General features: G+C 39.5%; 1 protein-coding gene across 3 annotated transcripts in view; it reads right to left on the reverse strand.

Annotated features, from left to right (window-relative positions):
* Window positions 1-291: 291 nt before the first annotated feature.
* The window catches only part of LOC112057117 (neurogenic locus notch homolog protein 1), a 72,880-nt gene continuing 51,714 nt past the window's right edge, over window positions 292-21,457 (reverse strand). The window contains exons 1-25 of one of the 3 annotated variants that reach the window (XM_052888021.1): window positions 21,253-21,278; window positions 21,096-21,178; window positions 20,008-20,154; window positions 18,898-19,091; window positions 17,894-18,125; window positions 17,088-17,228; window positions 16,237-16,558; window positions 15,354-15,643; window positions 14,480-14,679; window positions 13,932-14,115; window positions 13,326-13,530; window positions 12,481-12,674; window positions 11,965-12,133; window positions 11,515-11,665; window positions 10,874-11,080; window positions 10,256-10,442; window positions 9,510-9,686; window positions 9,111-9,173; window positions 8,426-8,554; window positions 5,342-5,482; window positions 4,982-5,254; window positions 4,680-4,817; window positions 4,373-4,587; window positions 3,851-3,982; window positions 292-3,024 (exon numbers count right to left, since the gene is read on the reverse strand). In XM_052888021.1, coding sequence (XP_052743981.1) covers window positions 2,770-3,024; window positions 3,851-3,982; window positions 4,373-4,587; window positions 4,680-4,817; window positions 4,982-5,254; window positions 5,342-5,482; window positions 8,426-8,554; window positions 9,111-9,173; window positions 9,510-9,686; window positions 10,256-10,442; window positions 10,874-11,080; window positions 11,515-11,665; window positions 11,965-12,133; window positions 12,481-12,674; window positions 13,326-13,530; window positions 13,932-14,115; window positions 14,480-14,679; window positions 15,354-15,643; window positions 16,237-16,558; window positions 17,088-17,228; window positions 17,894-18,125; window positions 18,898-19,091; window positions 20,008-20,154; window positions 21,096-21,178; window positions 21,253-21,263 — 4,440 coding nt within the window. In that variant the 5' untranslated portion in view covers window positions 21,264-21,278 and the 3' untranslated portion in view covers window positions 292-2,769. Of the gene's footprint in view, window positions 3,025-3,850; window positions 3,983-4,372; window positions 4,588-4,679; window positions 4,818-4,981; window positions 5,255-5,341; window positions 5,483-8,425; window positions 8,555-9,110; window positions 9,174-9,509; window positions 9,687-10,255; window positions 10,443-10,873; window positions 11,081-11,514; window positions 11,666-11,964; window positions 12,134-12,480; window positions 12,675-13,325; window positions 13,531-13,931; window positions 14,116-14,479; window positions 14,680-15,353; window positions 15,644-16,236; window positions 16,559-17,087; window positions 17,229-17,893; window positions 18,126-18,897; window positions 19,092-20,007; window positions 20,155-21,095; window positions 21,179-21,252; window positions 21,279-21,457 lie in introns of those variants that run through there. The other 2 variants (XM_024097611.2, XM_052888022.1) reach the window with 2 other exon arrangements.

A 21,457-nucleotide genomic window follows, 5' to 3' on the forward strand; every position in this document is an offset into this window, starting at 1 on the left:
TCTTTTATATCGGTGCTTAGAAAGGTTATAGTTTTGTGCTTAGAATTATAAATACTTGTACCGACTCATAAATATATGGCTTTGTGTGTGATAATTTATTTTTCTGGCTCGGAATTAATACTCCTAACCACCATGGTTCGCCTCGTTCATAGTTTTGTTCAACTCGTCACATACAAAGCATGAGTATGGTCATGAATAATTTGTTCCTGAGCCCAAGGTTGGGCTCTATTTAGTTACGTATATTTGAGATATATTATAAAGACTTCTTGAAAATAAATGAAACAAATAATATAAAATTATTATCTTTTAATTTTATTTTACATGAACATTTTAAATAATATATAATATAATATACTTACTATTCAATAATAATATAATAAAAACTTTACTAATAATCTAAATTAAAAAGAATGAAACAATAAACCTAATACATAATATGTATTTTGAATTTAACCGTAAATTGCTTACATCTCAAAATACTTATATCTAGAAATTAGGTACAGTTCCTGATGAAACTTAAAATGGAGACAAATTTGAAAGGTTTTACTGAAATTAAGAGACTAGATTAGTTCTGCACTGAGAAACCCTCATATTTAAGTGACTATATTTAATAAAATCACACTGTTGAGAGAATCTCGGCGAGAGGAACTAAAGGTGCGTATAGGCGTTCGTCGTTTTAGTCGACGCCCGCCCCTGCGCTTTCTTTTTACAGCACTTAGGTACTACTAGATACTTCATTTGTAAAGTAATAATAAAAAGGTAATTAATTATTTGATTATAATTATAATACTATCGATATTATTATACAAGAATCCTTAAATATTATTTTATTTATCATAATTTCAAAATGAAGAAGAAGTCTATTACGAGTAAGTACATAAACTTTGTAAATATACAAACATTGTGCGCTAGAACGAATAAAAATTTCTTCATATCTAAAATCTCAAACGTAAAACAAAAAAAACTTAACTATTTTACAAAGTTATTAAATTCGTTCAAGGCCATGTGAGATTCCCTAAACACTAATATTTTATTTTATGATAATGAAGGACTAAAGAAGTTTATTAAAGATCACGAGTTGCTAGCCAATTGGACCCTATTCAAATTCTAAAGTTACTAACAAACCCTACCCACCTCCGAAACCGACATCGAGATTTATTTCTCAATGACATCGTTCTAAGTCCAACATCGAAGTTACGTTGAAATAAATTACAAATATATTTACTTTCCAATATTTTTTATTAGGCAGTTCTTGAGTTGGTCAGTCGGAAGATATACTAATATTCGATAAAAAGAAAAACTTTTAAGATTTAATACGTGCGAAGTATCCGAACGTGAGTCCATAAAGAGGATTTATTTTTATACTGGCGCGTAAAGGCATGCGTCCACAGATCCGCATCGTATATAACGGACGCATCGCATTAAACGATTACGAAAGATTCGTGTGATCCGTACGATGCGGACGCACTTACCCGTCAGTATGTACTATGTATGTCAGTATATTACGTATAATAATAATTTATCCATCCCGATCGTCATTAAACTTATCAAAACAAAGCTGGCATTATTAGACACACCTTTAGGTTATCAAATGATTACCATCACTAGGTTAACCAAGGCTCCAAATAAACGTATTTTATCACTTTACTCGCAACCTACGCTCTATTCACAGAAAGTTTAAGCATCAAACTCATGCTATCCACTTTAATGATCTTATGTATCCATTGGCCGTTTGATATTTTTGGTAAAATGAGTTGCAAAATGAAGTTAGTTCTAAATTTAAAATCATAAGTTTAATTTAGGTACGTATCCTCGTATATTAAAATATATATACGTTAATCTATACTATGCCTATAAACATTAGAAGACCAAATTAGTTGGGTAATAGTCATTCACAGCACAATTTATAAAACGCTGCCAACGCTGCTTCGTACCCCTAAAAATATTAGGCCAAGCTGAAGTGCTTGTAATAGTGTAATTTAATATGATGTAACATAATACATAAATAATCAATCATTATTAAAATCTAAAGCCTCTTGTATTATCTCCTATCTCTTTAGACGAACATTTTGATTCTTGGCAGGTAATATAAAGTTACGTTCGTTATTCAAATACTCAATCTGTTATTTTTTTAACGTGTTACATCTGGTCGTCATTTTTAATTTGTGTGACGTAGTGACGTCATTAGGTACCATAATTCATTCCCTTTCAACATTGTTCTCTATGGTAGGGGAGCCCATGATATTAAATAGGTATTTACTAAAACTTCGCGGGGAATTGTTATATTTGCTAGAGGAGGTATAATGTATGAAGATTATATGGTTTTATAATATTTACGCTTTCAGGGGTCGGAAAACATATTCAGATTGAAGGCAATGTTTATCACTTCGTTTCGTATTGCGAAAATCGATAGATTATAATATATTGTTTCATTAACTTTATTTCATTTTGGGATAGTTTCATCGAATTAAAAATTCTAGTGGCTCTTGAAGAAATAAATCCCTAAGCATAGAAATATAAATTATTAAATGTTCAGTGTCTCCTAAGTTACCCTCAAATATTAGAAATGCACGCTACTTAGCCTTAATCTGACGTGTTTCTGTTTTTATTGTTTACCCTAACTATTTTGCCAACATCAAGGGCTTGTTGGAGGTACTCAACAACATGCATCTGTCCCGCTTGAGTTAATCCCAAAATCCCCACTTAGGCTCCCCGACTAAAATAAACATACTCTCAGAGGATAGATAACATTGATATTGTATGTACTCTTTAGACTCTCGTGTGATCTTCACTAGGAGGGACTGGTGGTGGCGGGGCGTGCAACACTCTCGCCAATTCCGCTTTTTCGTCAGCAGACAACACGTATACGGGAGGCGCTGCTGGAAGGAATCGTTCCGCTTTGTGGGGTTCCCGTTGTAATCTGGCTCGGTAAAGCATCACTAACACACATAAAATGCTGATTATGAAGGCAGATGTCGCTGCTAGGACGATGAGAGCGGTGTGATATGAAGTAGCTGCGGAAACCTGAAAAAACAATTGAGATTGTAATATGACTATTAAGAGTAGCAGACGATCGTAACATAATTTTTTGGATAGTAAATTAAAGAAGGACCTATGTCCAAGAAGTACGTATAATCATAACTATTAGTCTATTTTAATGGCTCACTACAGGGCTCACTCAGAGTTAACATGCAGATTAGACCTACAAATCTGCTCCAATGCGGGTTGGTTGACTTAGAGTTTATGTTTGTTTAACGAACACTATCAGATGTTAATAATAATGATCGGGACGCACACGGCTTGACGTAATCTCCACGGCACGGGGGTTTAAGGCTTACAATCAACCGAAGCTGAGCGAGGCAGCGGAGCCGAGAAACGGAGAAATATTAACCAAGTGGACAGGGACTTGCGACATTGGTTAAAAGTTATTATAATACCGGTAAGGGGAGCGGGGAAACGGAGCGGTGTTAAATAAATTAAATTTAACATTTATTTATTTAACATTGTCTGCTCCGCACCCTCGCTTCTGCTTCCGGACAGACACAGTACGCTACTCCGCTCCGCATTAGTCCGTTTCTCCGCTGCGCTCCCTCGCTCAACTCTGGTGGACAGGCAGCCTAATACTACCGACTTCCCAACTCCGGGCTGAGATTAACTCAATCAAGAGAATATATTTCATAGAAGAAAGAAAAGCTCAGTATCTCATAGACTCAGGACCTTGTGATCCGAAGTCACAGGACCAGCAAGGCAGTTAAAGGACATTTATTAGAATTTGGTAGGTACCCAAATTCTGGTTATATCGTTAATTGTCACAAAAATTCGGATATAAATGCTAGAACTCCAAACTTACCGTGGATTCGCTTAGTATCTCCCTCTGAATGGCAGGCATAGGCGCCACCAGTCGGTATTCGCTACGGATGACATCCGCCCCGATGATGCCTTCGTCAGACTTGTTAGCACCCGATAGCTTTTCCTTTTTGACCTGTAGATCATAATTTAATCTAAATGTACAAAATCTCGAAATTGATTGACGTTTAAATGGCAAGGAGATAGTTTAGAACAATAAAAGTAGCCGTCCGTTAGGAATGGATTTTGCGACAGGACCGAATTAAGGTGGTTTAAGGGCGGACGAAGTTGTAAAGTTTATGGTAATTTCTGGATCTACTGAACCGATTTTGAAAATTATTTTACTACTCGTACTATAAAACCACGTTATTTGTGAGTGTCATAGGTCATATTTTGTCACCGTATTCCAGCGCGAACGAGAACTACGCGGGTGAAACTTTTATATATTTTACGAGATTAAGAGACACAATATCAGACACTAAAATCACATTACGAAAAGTGTTACTTTTAACGTTTACGTGCTTACCTGCGATTCCAGATGGTAAACCAAATCGGCAGCTCGAGGCCCAGGCAGCATAGCTCGTAGTTTCACGGCCTCCCGATCTTTGCTGACAGTTACTGGCACTTGGGAGCCCAAAGCGGAGAGTCGCGATGCAAGTAAAGCTTGGGCCTTATTTCCAATTGCCTCTTCAGCACCGATCAGTTCTAACTCTAGGAGAGCTGACTCTATTTGTGTGACCTCTGTGAACAAAAAGCGAGGAGACTTTAAGTCATGAATGTGAACCAGAATGATTATTTTTCAGTACTGAATTAGCTGGATGGTAGGAACTTACCACAAGGCTCAGTGCTAAAGGAGCTGGTACCAGGTCGCACCTGCCCTGCCGCATCCACGCACCAGCATCGCGCTCGACCACACTGCCGCGGTGCGAACGATCCATCCGGCATGCATCTGGGCCTCCAACCCTCAGCGCCTACGCAAAGTTAAAAAGTTTCACGTCAGAATGGAGAACAAACAGATGTACTCGTATGTAGTCTGTTTGACTATGGGTTACGATTGATAGAGAAGTAGGAAACATAATCCGAAAAGACCTCAACAATCTACATATATAGAATAATATATTATTTTCCAATTTACCGTTATCAATTTCTTCTTGCATCAGCTGACACTTGGTCTTGAAGCTAATTTTCTCCGCAACAATTTCGACTGGCGCTATATTTTTTCTCGTACTTTCGGCTAACTTCGGTTCAATTACTTCTGAGAGCACTGATGTATCTTCACTTGATGAACCTTCTGTGGAAATTGGATCATCACCTCCTCTGTGTTCGGGCTCGAGATCTAAGTCTTCGTCTACTTCTTCGAGTTCATCTTCTCTGAACGTTGTCATTTGTCTGATCAATTCTTCTAGCACTGAAAACAAATCCATCATTTTTGTCAATTTTGTTAACGTCTCGGATTTTTTCACATAAACATGCACGTATGTATTACTTTCTTTACCTTCATCAGCTCTTGCTTTCTCGTCTAATGGATCCCTTCGCACCCATTTACGAGCTTGTCTGAAATTGCACGTTGGTTTTGCTCCTCGTACTAGGGACCCCTTTTGCGGTTCTCCTCGGGCGCTTACACACCAGCACACATCTGCAAATTGGGATTTTATTATTATACGTTCTCAAACAGTAGAAAATAGGGGTAAAACGTTTTAGCTACACCATTAATGTTCTGTAAACAGGGTATGTTTGCGAACATTAGAAGTACCCTTCCCAATACATCAATAAGGTACAAGTCTTTATTAGCCTGATATTTGATTTTCTAGAACTTTCTCTCTCTTTGCTTTGGAACTTCACTAAGGAATGCACTGATCTTGATCAAATAAAACGCAAAAAGTGCATTTGGAGGGGCTATAAGTTGTTTATATGGTGTCGCAAAGATTTTCCCTGTCTCAGTGGAATGAATGACAATAAAGAAGCGTTCCATAGAACTGTAAATAAATACCCAACTTACTCGCAAGTACCTACACAGCGCCGGACCGAGGTAAATTTTAGCATGGAGCGAGATCCAATTATGGCGCCTTTCTTGTTTGCTCCTAACATTATATTCTAAGGACGTTTGAAAAGTTCGTAGCCTAATTTATATCGGAATGTCATACATTTTTAACCGACTTCAAAAAATCGATTCGATTTGATTCAAGCCGTTTAAATCATAAAGATTTTAACTGGATTTTCAGATACGGCTTTAAGTAACACAGCACTAACTTGGTACCGCCTTCAAACTGATCAGAAGGTAGCACATACGGTTTTATGTTTCGCTTTTAATTTAATGGAAACTTTTTTATGATTTTAAGGTCGGTTGTTCTTTTTTATTATTTTTTTTTAAATTACCCTCATGTTAAAGCTACATTATTCAATGTATAGCTATATTAATAGAATAAAATTTTATGCATTCGTTACGTTCCCCACGCGATCCCTTCAAACAAATCGTGACTAGGTACTCGTATTTTTTAACATGAAAAAAAATCGAGTATCTTAATTTTAATAATAAACTTAATCACTGCAATGAAGAACTTGAAGAAGAAAGGTTTAGCAAAGCCTGGTGTAGAATAAAGTTCGCGGCCGAAGGCCGCGCGTTTTTTGCGCTTGGGTAAAATGCCCAGCCATAGCCACAGTCGAAAGCTCTATTACAAACCCCTGGCTGAAGGCCGGTGTAAAATAAAGTTCGCGGCCGAAGACCGCGCGTTTTTTGCGCTTGGGTAAAATGCCCAGCCATAGTCACAGTCAGAAGCCCTATTTTACGAACCCCCGGCCGAAGGCCGGTGCAGAATAAAGTTCGCGGCCGAAGGCCGCGCGTTTTTCGCGCTTGGGTAAAATGCCCAGCCATAGCCACAGTCGAAAGCCCTATTACAAACCCCCGGCCGAAGGCCGGTGTACAATAAAGTTCGCGGCCAAAGACCGCGCTTTTTTTGCACTTGGGTAAAATGCCCAGCCATAGTCACAGTCAGAAGCCCTATTACAAACCCCCGGCCGAATGTCGGTGCAGAATAAAGTTCGCGGCCGAAGGCCGCGCGTTTTTCGCGCTTGGGTAAAATGCCCAGCCATAGCCACAGTCGAAAGCCCTATTACAAACCCCCGGCCGAAGACCGGTGTACAATAAAGTTCGCGGTCAAAGACAGCGCTTTTTTCGCGCTTGGGTAAAATGCCCAGCCATAGTCACAGTCAGAAACCCTATTACAAACAACCGGCCGAAAGCCGGTGTAGTATAAAGTGCGCGGCCGAAGGCCGCGCGTTTTTTTCGCTTGGGTAAAATGGCAGCGTTTTTTGCGCTTGGGTAAAACGCTTGGGTAAAATGTTCCAAAAAGGCAGAAGCAGTTTTGCGTGTTGGAAAAGTAATGGTCTTAGTTTTTTAAGATTCGCGGGATGTAATTACGGTGGATTACTAAAAAAAGGCGTAAATATAAACTCTGCTTAATAGTGAAATCTGCTGCGATGTTTCAGAGGACAAATTAAAGAAAAATGGCCATGGTCATTGAGAAGAAAAGTTTTGTTTGTTTCATCAGGATAATTTGCGAGTTTCTGCTATGCTCTTAACAAACGTGTGAAACGTTTGTTAAAAGCATAGCAGAAATTCATCAGTATAATTTGGAATTCTTACCTTACCACCATATTCATATGATCTAGTCTCGTCTCCATCAGACTTTTATCTATCTCCGCAGCTAGAAAAAGCACTTATCGAGTTCAAAATTTTTATGAAAGTTATGCATTTTTTACGAGTTTAAAGAAAAAAAATAGCTGATATAGAAATGTTTCCAGGCCAACAAAATAAGTGTATTGAGCTAAATAAAGTTGAAAAATAAATTAACTAAAAAATTATAGCTTTGTAGTTTCCTGGTTTACTTAGGCTACGAACTTATGGAACGCGAAGATTTTGACCATACTCAGACCAATTGAAAATCAGGCACAATACCGTCTCTCGATCACGTAGTGCCCGGGTGCAATCATCACCCTAGCTAGCGCCGCTTAGTACCTATAGAACCCGCGCGGCGAGTGGCGCTTGGGCGCCCCTGAGATCGCGACACGCGGGTGTAAGGCACCCAATGCACTACAGGTAAAAACTCTAGCTCACGAAGCGCCCGGGTGCAATCATCACCGTAGCGCCCTCTATTACATGTATATAACCGGGTTAAAATCAACGCACTCCCTGCACCATAGGTAAAGAAAAACGCCTCTATTAGAAGTAAATTAGCGCACGTCGCGTTCATCTCTTCGCTTTAAATATAGACGATCGATTTAATTTATTTCTTTTCGATCGTCTATATTTAAAACCTTGTCTTTACCATTTCGGCGCCCCCTAGGATTTGGCGCCTGGAGCGACCGCTCCGTTCGCCGTATGGACGGTCCGGCCCTGTACCTACATGATCTTTTTTATGCTTTTGTTAAAGGAATTGTAGATCAGATAACTACAAAAAGCGAGAAAACTCTGACAACATTAAATTAGAGGGTCCGAAGAATGAGAAAGACAAAAGTGGAACAAGACAAATTGTGAATTAATTTCCTTTGGTTACAATGAAAACGGTTTTATTTTACTCACCAATATGCGACATGCACTGTACTGATTCCCAAGCGCCGCTGGCGTCACACTTGGGAATGAAAGTTCCTTTGCCATACTTCTGAGCAGCGGCTTCGTTCTTTTCTCGTAATCGTTCGCAAGGACTTAACACTATAAAGAAAACGTAATTGTACATGTATGATGTAGTGTAGTGAAGGCAACAAAGACCTAAATAATATAGACGTTTGAAACACAAACATCCCAAATTACTCAATGGCTTACAGGTTCAACTCAAAAGTAGAATCCATTGTATTGCGTAAACAGGAAAGAAGTAGTTGTGTTTTCAAACATCCAGCTATTATTATTTAAAAAAAAATATTTCAAAGTTTTTGGTGATATAATTGAAACCTACTTACCCAAGGTTTCAAATATATTTAGCATAAAAAACATGAAGTAAATTATTCAAATTGGCTATTTAGGACCAATAACATAATCGTGCTATTAACAGAATATGTGCAATATATTTAACATTTTCATGAAGCAATAAACAAGAAAAGTGCTAATTTTTATTATGCGGTAAATCAAAAGTCAAAAGTGTTTGCATTAAACATAATAATAATATTCCCTTTGGTATCCCAAAAGCCTCTATCTGGATTAAATGCAGCTCCGTAAAAAAAGTTACCAACAGTTTAGAACAAACATGTAAAATCAGAAACAAAATTCATGCCTTCTGAGCCTTTAATTTTCTTCCTGTTCTGTTCTTTCTTTAACTGTCCCCTCACTTTCTTCTCTGTTAAAAATAATACAAATCAATCTCTCAATTTTTCAGTCAGTGTTAAATAGAATGACGTATCTGTTAGAATATTTAGTAGTAAGCCTTATTTTGATAGAGTTCGTCAGGTACGGCTAAGGCTTGCTTATTTGCAGCATTGCTCAGGTCCAGTCTCAGGGGCATGATTGCCGGTATAATTACAGGCACAAGAGACTACACACGTCAACACCTGATGGACACAGGGCGGCATTTTGTAGGAAGTGTTGCTCTGTTTATAAGCGATGGTTTTATTCATAACATCAGAGGGTCCGTCAATTTATTGCTATAAGAAGTCGGTTAAAAAGAAGATCTTACCAGGGCATACAGAGTTGCATTCGTCTTTAGTCCGGAAGTTGTTGTGGTTGCCCGAGCAGCCATGGTAGCGGAACCTCTCACACCGGTTGCGTTCGTGATTGAAGTGCCATCGCGTCGTGTTCAAACCCTCGCCACTTTCACAATCACCTTCGTCTTTACTTTCAAAACAGACTGTTCCTGAAAAATTTCCAATGCAAATGTTAAAAATAAAGGCATATATTGAACCTACGAGGTATAGAATATTTACGCGCTGCACATATTTGCTGGGCTGAGTCTAATTAACCGACTTCAAAAAGGAGGAGTTTTAGTTTTAAAATCGATGTTGTAAATGACGCTTAGTTGTTGAAATTATTTTAATTCATTAAGGATGTCACTAGCAAAAATATTACATGGTTGTACTGCTAAACATCACTGTAATGCTAAAATGAAGTCTACTGATATACATATAAAGTTCGTGAGTTTAATGGTCTGTGTTCGTGAGTTTAATGGTCAGACTTTTAACTTCTCTATAAAACTGCACGAAGACGCAGAATATAACAAAATAGTCGAGATAGGGTTTGACGAATAAAGGACAAACGAAGGCCTGACTACATCTGGGCTCAATAACTTATATTAGTGGTTCAATATGAGTTTCAAATCAGTATTTGAGGCTGCAGTTAAATAAGCCAAATAAACCTAATCGCTATTTATCTCCGAGATGGCACTAAAAGAAAAAAAGGATGAAGGTGATTTCTGAGAACACTTACGTGGCTTAGGACAACAGACGGAAGGCCTCGAGTCATGGGGTGCGAAGCGACAAGCATGGGTGTAGGGACAGGCTGCAGCACTCGGCCCACAAAGCAAAGCTCCCGAACCATCTGGAGCTTGCAGCGGCTCTCCCTCTGGGCATTGCGGCGAAGGGGAGCAACGGGCAAGTGGTGGGCAGGTTTCTCCCTAAAATGTTATAAATCATCATCTTTATTATCAGCCCATATTCGGCTTCACTGTTGTGCATGAGTCTCCTCTCAGAGTGAGATTGGAAGGGAGGGGAGGGGGGGGTAGGGTCATTCTTATTTCACCCTTTAAGACACGTGATTTCCATTATGATGAAAAATATTCTCTTCGGCTTATCTGATTTTCAAACTTAGACAAGAACTTAACTTCTGTCACTAAAATTTTTTGCTTACTTATTACTCGACTTCAATTTGAATATTGTTGAGTTACGCTAACACCTACTTTTATTTAGAACTAAAGCTCTGAAATAAACTTTAGAGTTGTTGTTTTTGTGTTGTAAGTTTTAGACATTAATTGACTTAACTGAAAAGTAAATTGATGATGTTTATTGTGTAAAATTTAGTAATGATGAATGTACAAATTTACTATACCTCACAATCTAATGGAACAAGATCACATATCTCATCATCTCTACATTTAGCTTCAGCGCAAGGGTCTCTGCAAACACACGTGGAACATCCTTTGTTGTCCAATAAACGTCCATGAGGGCATATTTCCTCTACTTCGCATCCAGGGTCAGGACATTTGGCTGGTGCATCACAATTTGGCGTCGAATTTGTTGATCGGGTACCTGAGATCTGTTGACAATTAATATAATTTTTTCAAGTAATTTAAGAGATTTTTAGTAGGTTGATGTGTTCCAGTGTGGTATTATTGATATATATGAATACAGGTTTACGGGCGTATGGCAGTGCGCAGTTCCTAGCATATCCTCCAAAGCCTTGCTTTGTGAGAGGCGATGCTTTTTCTCTTAACATCAAGTGGAGAATCTCCGAAACTTCCATATATTTCTTCAACAAAGTAGCTACTCGTTTAAAAACTGAGCTCTCTTTACAAGTTTTTTAACAACTGTTTTGTGTAGCTAGGTACTTTTCTTGACGTCCGCTAGCAAAGGTTTTTGAAGGGTCGGATTAAATAGGTCTAAGGGAGGACGAAGTTTTTTTCTTTCTATAAGTCGAGGACGTCCGCTAGTTTATTATATTCTAAGATGTATTAAATGTGATATACTCACTTCATTGCCGACAGAATCAACGCACCAGCACATTTTAGTGCCGGACCCGCTGCACTGCACCTGCGCGTAGGTTCCGTCCGGCCTGCAGTCCGGCACCCATGTCCAGGACGGCGGGTTGCCGCTCTCCGCTGCTGTGTGTAAGGCGAGTGCTCTGTGAAAAAGGATACACCAGTAAACAACTTGCCAAAGATAACAATTTGATTAAAGGCAGAAAGCTATAAGTGTTATGATTTCTGCGTTCTGAGCAACGTTTGTAACTTTACCAGCGCGCAGATAGTATGTGGTCAGACTATGCTGCTTAAATTATAGAGAACTAAATTCAGAACGAACAGAACTTTGCATCTGTGGACCCTAGGCATCAGAACTTAAAGAGAAGTGTTGTGATATGCAGAACTAATCAGAACGCTTGAATGCTTTCTCTTTGTGCGTTCTCAGGATCATATATAGCACCTTCGTTGCTGACAAGCAGATTGATGCACTACAGAGGTGCAGGCAGTGCCGCAACCAGTCGCACAGCAGCGTTGCTCAGCGCCGCACTCCGCGTCCGTGCGGCACGCCCACTCGCACGCACCCGTCCATGGCACTAGGTATGGGCACTGGCCAGCTTTGCGGGGTAAACCTGGAAAAATACATAATTATATATATATTTGCAAGGGCTGAAGGTTTAACGTACTCTTGCCGTAACTTGTTTTTCTTATGTTTCCTGCAACTTGGCAATCTATTTCACATCACAATGTGTCCATTCAGTTGTGTATATTAGATATTTTTATTGTGATTTAAGCATAGCGGGTTCCTCCACTAGGAGGGTTCCTGTCCTCTTTTGCCGCCAAATATAAGAGTCAATGCGGGGACACTATGCGTCCTCAGTCTCTTGTGAGGGACATCGCCCGTTCCGTTCAAAAAAGGGGACATTGACATGCGACAGGTCAGCTCCAGACACGACAACTTGCTAATGATGATACTCACAGGCTGGCACAGGGGGGCAGTAGTCCGCGTCACAGGCCACGTCTACGAGCGCGCACGCACGCCCTGCGGGACACGTCACTCCAGCGCAAGGGTCTCGACACCTGCATGTGGGACAGCGGCCCGCGCCCAGCTCGAACCCGTAGTCACAGCCCATCCGACAGGTCAGCTCCAAACATGATAGTTCTGATCGCAACCTGAAGACAAAGACGTGGATTCTAAATGTCACTTGTTGATTTTTATTTGACTGACATGCTGTGTCGTGACGTACTAGAGCGTTACTAGTTCATACCTTAGGGGGGGGATATGATAGCCTAGCTGCCTAGGGGAGGCAAGTTGATAATATACTAGAGGATGAGAAAAATTGTAGGTAGTTTAAGAGTTTAGTTTAAGCAAAGCAAATCGACTCAATGGCTTTAAGACTTTGGTTACTTTGTATTTGTTTAAATATTTTTAATATCTAACTGACCGACGGCTTTGGTTGCAATTTTCAATACGTCAGGTAAACGTGTACCATCTGATGCTTCCGCGGATTTTACAAAAAAAAATTAATTACGTGAACGAAGTCACGGGCATCAGTTAGATATAAATAAAATTTAGAAGTAAAAGATAGAAGCATTTGTTGTATCATTCAATAAACCGTTTTGCAAATTGAAAGCGTAGGTACTGATTGGCAAGACAACAAGCTCTCCACACTATAATAGCGTAGCGGCTCTAGAGACTCACTGAATTAATCGTTAGCCAATGAAACCGATATGCAGCAAACTTTAATGGTGTCTAGCGAGGCTTATTTTTTTGTAAAAATTAAAATAAAGAAATAATTAACAATATTAGCGCGTCAAACTTACTTGTCACAATCCACATCAGAAGCATTGCTACTTCTGGTCTCTGGTATCTCCGTGCCAAAAGAGTCGACACACCAACAGCGTCCACCGGCGCACTGCTGTGGTGCGAACGAGCCATCGGGTTGGCAGGTCGGGGCTGGCAGTGCCAACTTCATACCGTCAACAGTTCCTTCCATTTTCTCGTCGAAGTCACGAAGATATTCGCACACTGTTAAATAATAGAATAGCTGTTGTATTTAGAAATCCAAGTTTTTAAGTCAGGGGTTAACAACTACACAGTACAGTTCAAGTCGATAAGTTTGAGTTTCTTGATTTGATTTGATCGCAATAAAGCTTTGGAGTTTTTAATTATATTATGATTTTTTTTCTCCGCAAAGGCCAGAGTAAGACCAATTCTTAATCTATGCATTTCATCTCCATCTTATTCTACTTAAGTGGGATCGACATATCAACTTGCAGATTTAACATTCTTTTAGTAACTTTACTTTCTCTCTATTCTCTCCGCATCACATGTCCATTCTAAGCCACCTTAAGTTCAACTTGCTTTACTCCTCTGTCACTGTTTTCACTCTCAGACTTAAGTGATGTGTAAAAAAGGTTGCCCCTTACTAGTAGGTGTATCATCCACTCTATCGGTCTGTAGTCGCATCTTGGCAGCATCCACGCATACAGGGCCGCAGCTCTCTGTGGTGCAGCAGATGAGACCCTCCTCACAAACGCCTTCCGAACAGTTGATGGTTGAGTTCACGCTGCAAACTGCCTCGGCTTCCGGACCGCAGGACTCGAAGTTAATCTTAGAGAATGATACGCAGTTTTAATAAACACTATCGTAGTTTATTGATATAAGAATATGTGCCTAAGAAAAACTTAGAAACCCATCTAACTAAATTCAAATAATTCTTAATTTATAGTAGGAGTAAACGCTATTTTAAAACGTCAGGTTTGTATGTTTGTAGTGACTAGTGATTCTACCAGGTTTGCAGACAGGTTTTCCCCTGATTGTGTAGTAAGTGCTGTAGGCTCCATAATGGGACCTCAGCAAGGGGTTGGGTTTGGGCGAGAGCAGAAGCATCGCGTGATGGGGGCCCAAGAAATATTTTGTCCCTTTTTGAAGGTGATAAGCTGTTATTATCAATTCTTTTGAAGTAGATACTTACTTCTAAAACCTCCGAGTCTGTAGAATTGTCCATAAAGTTAGGGTTTGGACAGCAGACAGCGGCGCCGCTTCGTCGCGCTGTAGCGCACAAGTGACCGCTGGGGCAATCTTGGACTGTACCACAAGCTATGAGTGAGCCTTCCTCGTCAGTTGCTGGTACGCCCTCCTCACAAGGATTGTCGTAGGAAATTTTGGGACGACCTGGAATTTGACAACGATGAGTGGAATTGATGGTCGGGTTTTTGCAGAAATATCAACCAAAAAAATATTTTTAAATATTTTATTTAAATTGGTTTATTTCAAGCAATAGCACTCTTGGAATAGCAAGTTTGATTACTTGTAGAGACTTTACCACCGATTTGGAAGGCAGGTTCAACGGAGAAGAGAATAAACCCAACATCCCTTTTAAAATCATTATTCTTTACAATATTTATTGTTATTGATGTCCTGCAGTGGATGACCCGGCTGGTAAGATAATGATAATGATGACGACTATCATTTCATTCTTGTGTGAAGATTAAAGCCGGTCCGATTGCCTCCATTAATCAAGCATCTTTGTCATTAATAAATTCATGAATTGTAGTTAGCTTAGTGTAACAGGTATAAATATGTTGTTCAAAGGTATGCTTGACAAGTCCATATCTATCTTTTTATACTTTTTGGAAATATTTAAGAAATGTTTTTGATACTTTTTGGGGACGATCAAGAATCATAATATATTTTAAAGCGAAAGTTCACGAAGTATCGAAAATCTCATAACATACAAAGATTAAATTTGGGAGGGAGGTACCCAATTTATAGTTTAGTATAGGCATCCGCTAGTAAGTCTGTATTTGGTAAAAATATCTTATTACTCGTATAATGCATTTGCTTACACACAGGGTATCCAGTGCACAATTCACCCGAACAATCAGCATCTCGCACTCGCACGCACTCCTCTCCATCAGCACAAGGGAAGCCAGCGCAGGGGTCGTCACATTCGCACGTAGGGCATCCATCGCTGCCGGTCTTGTAGCCGTATTCACAGACCCCGGCGCAGAGTGCTCTTGCACAGGAGCTTAGACTCCGTCCCCCAGATCGGGCAGGTCGAGGGGTTGGGGAACAGCGAACTGTATCTGATGGACCCATTGAGCCTCGAAGTTTGTTGCCGTCTGTGTCCACGCACCTTGTAGATAGAAAATTTATGTTTGATAATTTTTTTTCACATTTGATTGTATTCTCATATTTGCATAACTGATAGCGGTGAGATGAGATAAACATTGATCCTAATTAACATAACGAAATCTGTTTAACACAAAATGTAATGATTCGAGCAAATAAATTAGTTTTGATTCTGATCGTATTTCATACTTGTAAATTTTTATTTCAGACAATTAACACACTTTATATTTACTTTTAGGTGAGTAGAGACTTATCATTGAAATAAAATAGTTCAATTACTACCTAACCAAACGAAAGATATTTATTACATTTGTTAACTACTTCGTTGGTCCTGGGTTCGGGTTTTGGGTACGGTGTACGAAATACTGAGCTTTTCTTTACTTAATAAAAAAATCATTCCAAGGGAAGTCGATGGTGTTTACTCCTTGTGCCTCAAAGAACACATTTAGCTGTCGCTCCCGGTCGTTATTTATAACATCTATATTAATTTATAGAGTCAACATTAGAGAATCTTACTCTCAGTTCCAAATACCTATCCGTAATATTAGGTTAATATTAATGATATTTGTGTCTCTTTAAAGGAGATGTGAATCTTACCAACAAACGAGTCCATTTCTCGAGCACTGCTTCGATACAAAAGCACCATCAGCTGTACACTGGGGCACGTATCCTCTACCCTCTTTTTCACTGACAACCAACAACTCTGCCAGCATCTTCTGCTGCGTACACATTGTAACGTTGTGTGGTAGCGTGCAGTGTCTTCCACATTCACCGCCGTCACAGCACTTCTGCATCGAAGGACATTCTAGATCGTGAGCACAGGGTGTTCCACAATCAAGGTCTGTAGTAGATGCTGCTGGACATGTACCAGCTTTCTGAAGCTCTAGGGACGCGGGGCAGCACACTCCATAGTCGTTTCCTGAAAGAGATTATGTAGTGAGGACAAACATGAAAGATGAATTTCATTGTACCTCAGCTGTCTAACAAATTTTAGTACTATTTAAGTGAACTGGTATTAGCTGAAAATCAGCCTTGTATGCCCAATGTTTTCTTGGTGCATGTAGTACAAAACTGGTTTTTTTTTAAGGTGATTGTATTGATCGACGACTAATCAATATGTTTTTCACTTGAACTTTTAGTAGGTAAGCATAAATTTAATAAGATGCCAAAGATATTTAAGATTAAAGATAAATTTTTGTACTGAGAAAGAATACGAGTATAACGCATTCAAGCTGACTTAGTCTAATGACTACACAAATAATGCCTACGTGGAATGGTGACAAGAATACTGGTTGCATTTCCGCGTTCAAAGTTTCCAAGTTTTCAAGTTTAAATTTGATTTGCAATCGATTTCGCACGCATGAATACACGAAACAAATTGTGAATTCCTTTAGCAAAGCAGGTACCAGAAAGAACAATGGAGTATCGAACAATAAACACAGTCATACCTGATTCAACCAGACATCTATAAAGCGGCGGACAGTTCGGTTTTCCTGGATCCGTGCCACATAAGACGGGCCTACTAGTTTCTGATATCAAAAGTGGTTCTCCAACTGGGCATATATTTTGTAGACTACGACCTCTTTTACCTGAAATCATTAGAGTTTGGTTGAGTGCGGCAAAACTAACGACAAACTTTGTTAGTTGAATGCGCTAGCATAACTTTGTTCTTGCAAGTTGTATACAAAATGAGCAAAATTTGCATGAAACTTACATAAAAGTTATCTATAACAACATTTTATGTGTATATTGCAATTTGTACATGCCAATTTAAAATTCTATCATACATGAGTTTTGTAAGCAATGTCCAGGCACGACGTTATTTTTGGTGATGGTCAAGTCTCTCAATCTTCTTCACCACGGACTTCACAAACTTCTTTTGAAGTCTTTACATTTATTTTTTAACAATGTTGACTTTTTAATGGTAAAAGAATTTTAAAGTCGGTTCAATAGATCCAAAGATTACCCCCTACAACACCACAACTTTACCTTTTTATGATATTAGTGTATAAGTATAGTTAACAGGCACTACTGTATAAATTTATAAAAAAATCAGCCCCTCCGGTTGTGGGCTTTTGAATGCTCAATCAATCGAGGGTCAGAACTCCAGAGTGAGGAACCATAACACAATACGCGCCGTTTCAAGAACTAGCCTTCTGCATTTCTTGATCGCTGCCAATCAAACGTCGAACGAAATTCTCAAGGTGGTCAAAGATTTTCTCTTAATTCAATTCTTTGTTTTTCTATAGCTTACATGTTGGTACAGGCGGACAAGGCGGCCTCAAACACGGAGTCTCCTCCAACTGGCAAGCCAATTGTCCTGGACAAGTGACACCTGAGCAGGGATCTCTGCATTTGCACAACGGACAGCCACGGTTGTCCAGCTCAAACCCGAGGGGACACAACATTCGGCAAGTGTGGGCTGCACATGGAGCTGAGTTGGTGCAGTTGACAAGCCCTGCCGCAGGCGCTCTGGTGCCAGGAACCTATAATATCAATAAAAGTAAAGTTAAGGATGTTGCCCTTATATTGATTACGTCCGTACAGTTACGTCGGAAATAGATATCTCAACCTGGAGAAGGTTTTTATAATGAATTTATACCCTTGGGAATGTCATAAAAATTTATAGTATCAATTAAGATGTTATTACCCTTGTTCATTAACCCGTTTCCTAGATCAGAGATAATTATCGAAAGGTCTGGGTAGTTAGGTAGTTACTTGTAACTAACTCGGGCGGGACACATTTTGGAAAAAATATTTCATATTAAATCCATACTAAAGTGTAAATCCATGTAAGGTCACGAGGGCATCGACAATATTAAAAAAAATCTAATTGTTTGCTTTTCCTAATATTCTATGTAAAAGTTTCATTGAACCTTGGAATTATTTATTTTGTTTCATCATGAAGGGGATCACCATAGGAAGCTTAAATTTAAGATTTCGAGATTCTAACCCCTAGCATCAGCTATGTTCATTGTGTTGAAAAACAGAAAAATTTAGGCTGGTTTTTGAGTCACGCTGACAAGACGCTGACCATCGCAGCCTTACACGTTGGTCACGTACCAACCATGATCACAAACCATGGAGGATTACTCCGAGGTGGGTTGAGGTTCTAGATCCTAGAAGGGTCTTGGATTTAGAAGGGGATGATATTGCTTTTAGGTCAGGAACCCCATGTTCTTGATTTCACCATTATTCTATTTCCGAATTTCGGCCAAGAAAATTTAAGATTTCTATGGACTACAATTATTTCCATACCTCGAACCCAGCGGCGTCAACGCACCAACACGTGCTAACAATCTCATTGTCGCACTGAATCTCCTCAAACTCTCCGTCCGACACTTTGCACCTCGGAGATCGTGGAGACCGAATGACACCTCGTCCACTACGCGTGTTTTCGGCCGCAAGCGCTCTTGATATTCTCTCAGACGACAGCTTTATGTTCTCACAGCCTGGCGAATAAATAAATTAAGTTTTTATTTGTGGGAGTGTTCTTACTACCGCATGCATGCTTATTTCTGCCGTCAAGCGAAAAAGAAGCATAACTTTGCTCCATTCTGAAAGAAACCGGTGAAAGTCATAAGACGTATCACCTTTAATGTAATAAAACTCAAGTGCTTTATCACAGTTTAGTCTGTAAACAAAATTATACAGGCAGGGAGATAAATCCCAAGCAAAGGGAGTACCTACAGTATCCAAGTCTCAGGATTTACTCTGGGTTTTTCTTTCTGTCTGTTTTGTTTTGGTTACAGATTTAAGGGATCCCTTTAAAAATAGTCAACACTGATCTTCATTCTTAGTGGTTTTCTCCATTCAAAATTATAATGATAATAATGACCGAGACCCATTTAATATGTTCTCAGAGGCACAGGAGTGCATCGTGCAGCACCGTTAACTTCCCAACTATTTGCTGAAAATTTTGTATACTTATAAGAAAGTATAGCTTAGTATTTTATAGCCCGAGCCTCGTCTTCCGAAGCCTTACAAACTAAGTTTTTTTTCATAATTATTTTCTTTACAATTTAGCCATTGACAACAATATCTCCTGATGGTAAGTGATGATGCAATCTAAGATGGAAGCGGGCTAACTTGTTAGTAGGATGTAAATCCACACCTTTTATGGTTTCTACACGACATCGTGCCGGAACACTTAATCGCTTGCCGGTACGTCTTTGACGGTAGGGTGGTAACTAGCCTCGGTGGAAACCTACCAGCCAGACTAAGAAAACCTCAATTGAACCTAGGGCTTCCGTCTTGTAAGTTCACCACGCATATCACTGCTCCAAGGAGGCCGTCCAATGAGGTAGTTGGAGAATAACTTGGATATTTATCAAGGGTACGTCTTGTTCGACACACGTAGGCACTTACCAGTGTAAAGTGGTTCAACACAAGTTCTTCCACACGAAGTGTTGCAGCAGATCTGATCGCCGCAGTCGTCGTCCTCATGGCAGGGAGTCGCTCGCGGCGGACACGCGCCGTCTTCGGCGGGACATCGTCCTCTGAGCTCGGCGCTTGCTGAACAGACAATAAACGGCCATTTTTTTTTTTTTTTTATTATTTACAAGTTAGCCCTTGACTACAATCTCACCTGATGGTAAGTGATGATGCAGTCTAAGATGGAAGCGGGATAACTTGTTAGGAGGAGGATGAAAATCCACACCCCTTTCGGTTTCTACACGGCATCGTACCGGAATGCTAAATCGCTTGGCGATACGTCTTTGTCGGTAGGGTGGTAACTACACAGCCAAAGCCTCCCACCAGCCAGACCTGGACTAATTAAGAAAATCAGCCGGGGATCGAACCCAGGACCTGCGTTTTGTAAATCCACCGCGCATACCACTGCGCCACGGAGGCCGTCATATTTATAAACATAGATTGAAATTGAAACCTCAATTAAGTATTTTTAAATCTAAGATTCTCTAGAAACAGTTTTTATAAACGCAATGGTTGATCTTTGACAGAGGGGTAACGTCTATAGAATCAGGTTCCTATATAATTTGTCTGAAAACGAAAGTAAATTATAATGTGATTGTTAAAGTTTTATTAACGTGTGTAAAATTACACGTGTATTTAGTGCGATTTAAAATGGTTATGTGTAACGTAAGCCTTCATTTGCATGAGAATTTTTCAACGGACGTTATAAAAGCGTTCAAATATAGTATGAAGTTAAATGAAGTTATATCTTCAAAACTGCACGAAATAAAGCGTTGTGTTTTAAAAACGGTGTCGTGTGAACATATATTTAGGAATGCATTTGTTGTATTTGAACGCTTTTTTAACTTCCGTTAAAAAAATTTCGTGCGAAGTTTATCTCGTCCTCTATAAAAAACGGCAGACAAAATTTATTGGTGAATTGCGGTGCGATGAAGTCCATATTTTTAATAATTAGTCTAAGCTATCGATAGATGATATCATGTTATGTATGGTTGGATTGTTTGCAAAACGTTTATAATTACCTTGTTGTACGAACAATAGGCATGCGCAGAGCAGCGCCGCTCTCACCGCTCGCGTCGCCATCGTTGCATTACACGAGCTTCTTCTGAAACAACAAGAATTCACTTAAGTGCATTGTTTCGTAGAAATGGGGCTTTCAACTAAATTGTATCTACCTACATGAAATTCATAATTTATTATGGCTATGAAGCCTCAAACGCCACGGTAAATAGGACTCATCACCGAGAGTAGTTCAATATCCACCGGTTGGACTATTGTAGTACATCATCATCATCATCATATCAGCCGATGGACGTCCACTGCAGGACATAGGTCTTTTGTAGGGATTTTCAAACATGACGATCCTGAGCCACCTGTATCCAGC

The sequence above is a fragment of the Bicyclus anynana genome, chromosome 21, assembly GCF_947172395.1.
Source record: "Bicyclus anynana chromosome 21, ilBicAnyn1.1, whole genome shotgun sequence".
In the NCBI taxonomy this organism is placed as follows: Eukaryota; Metazoa; Arthropoda; class Insecta; order Lepidoptera; family Nymphalidae; genus Bicyclus; species Bicyclus anynana.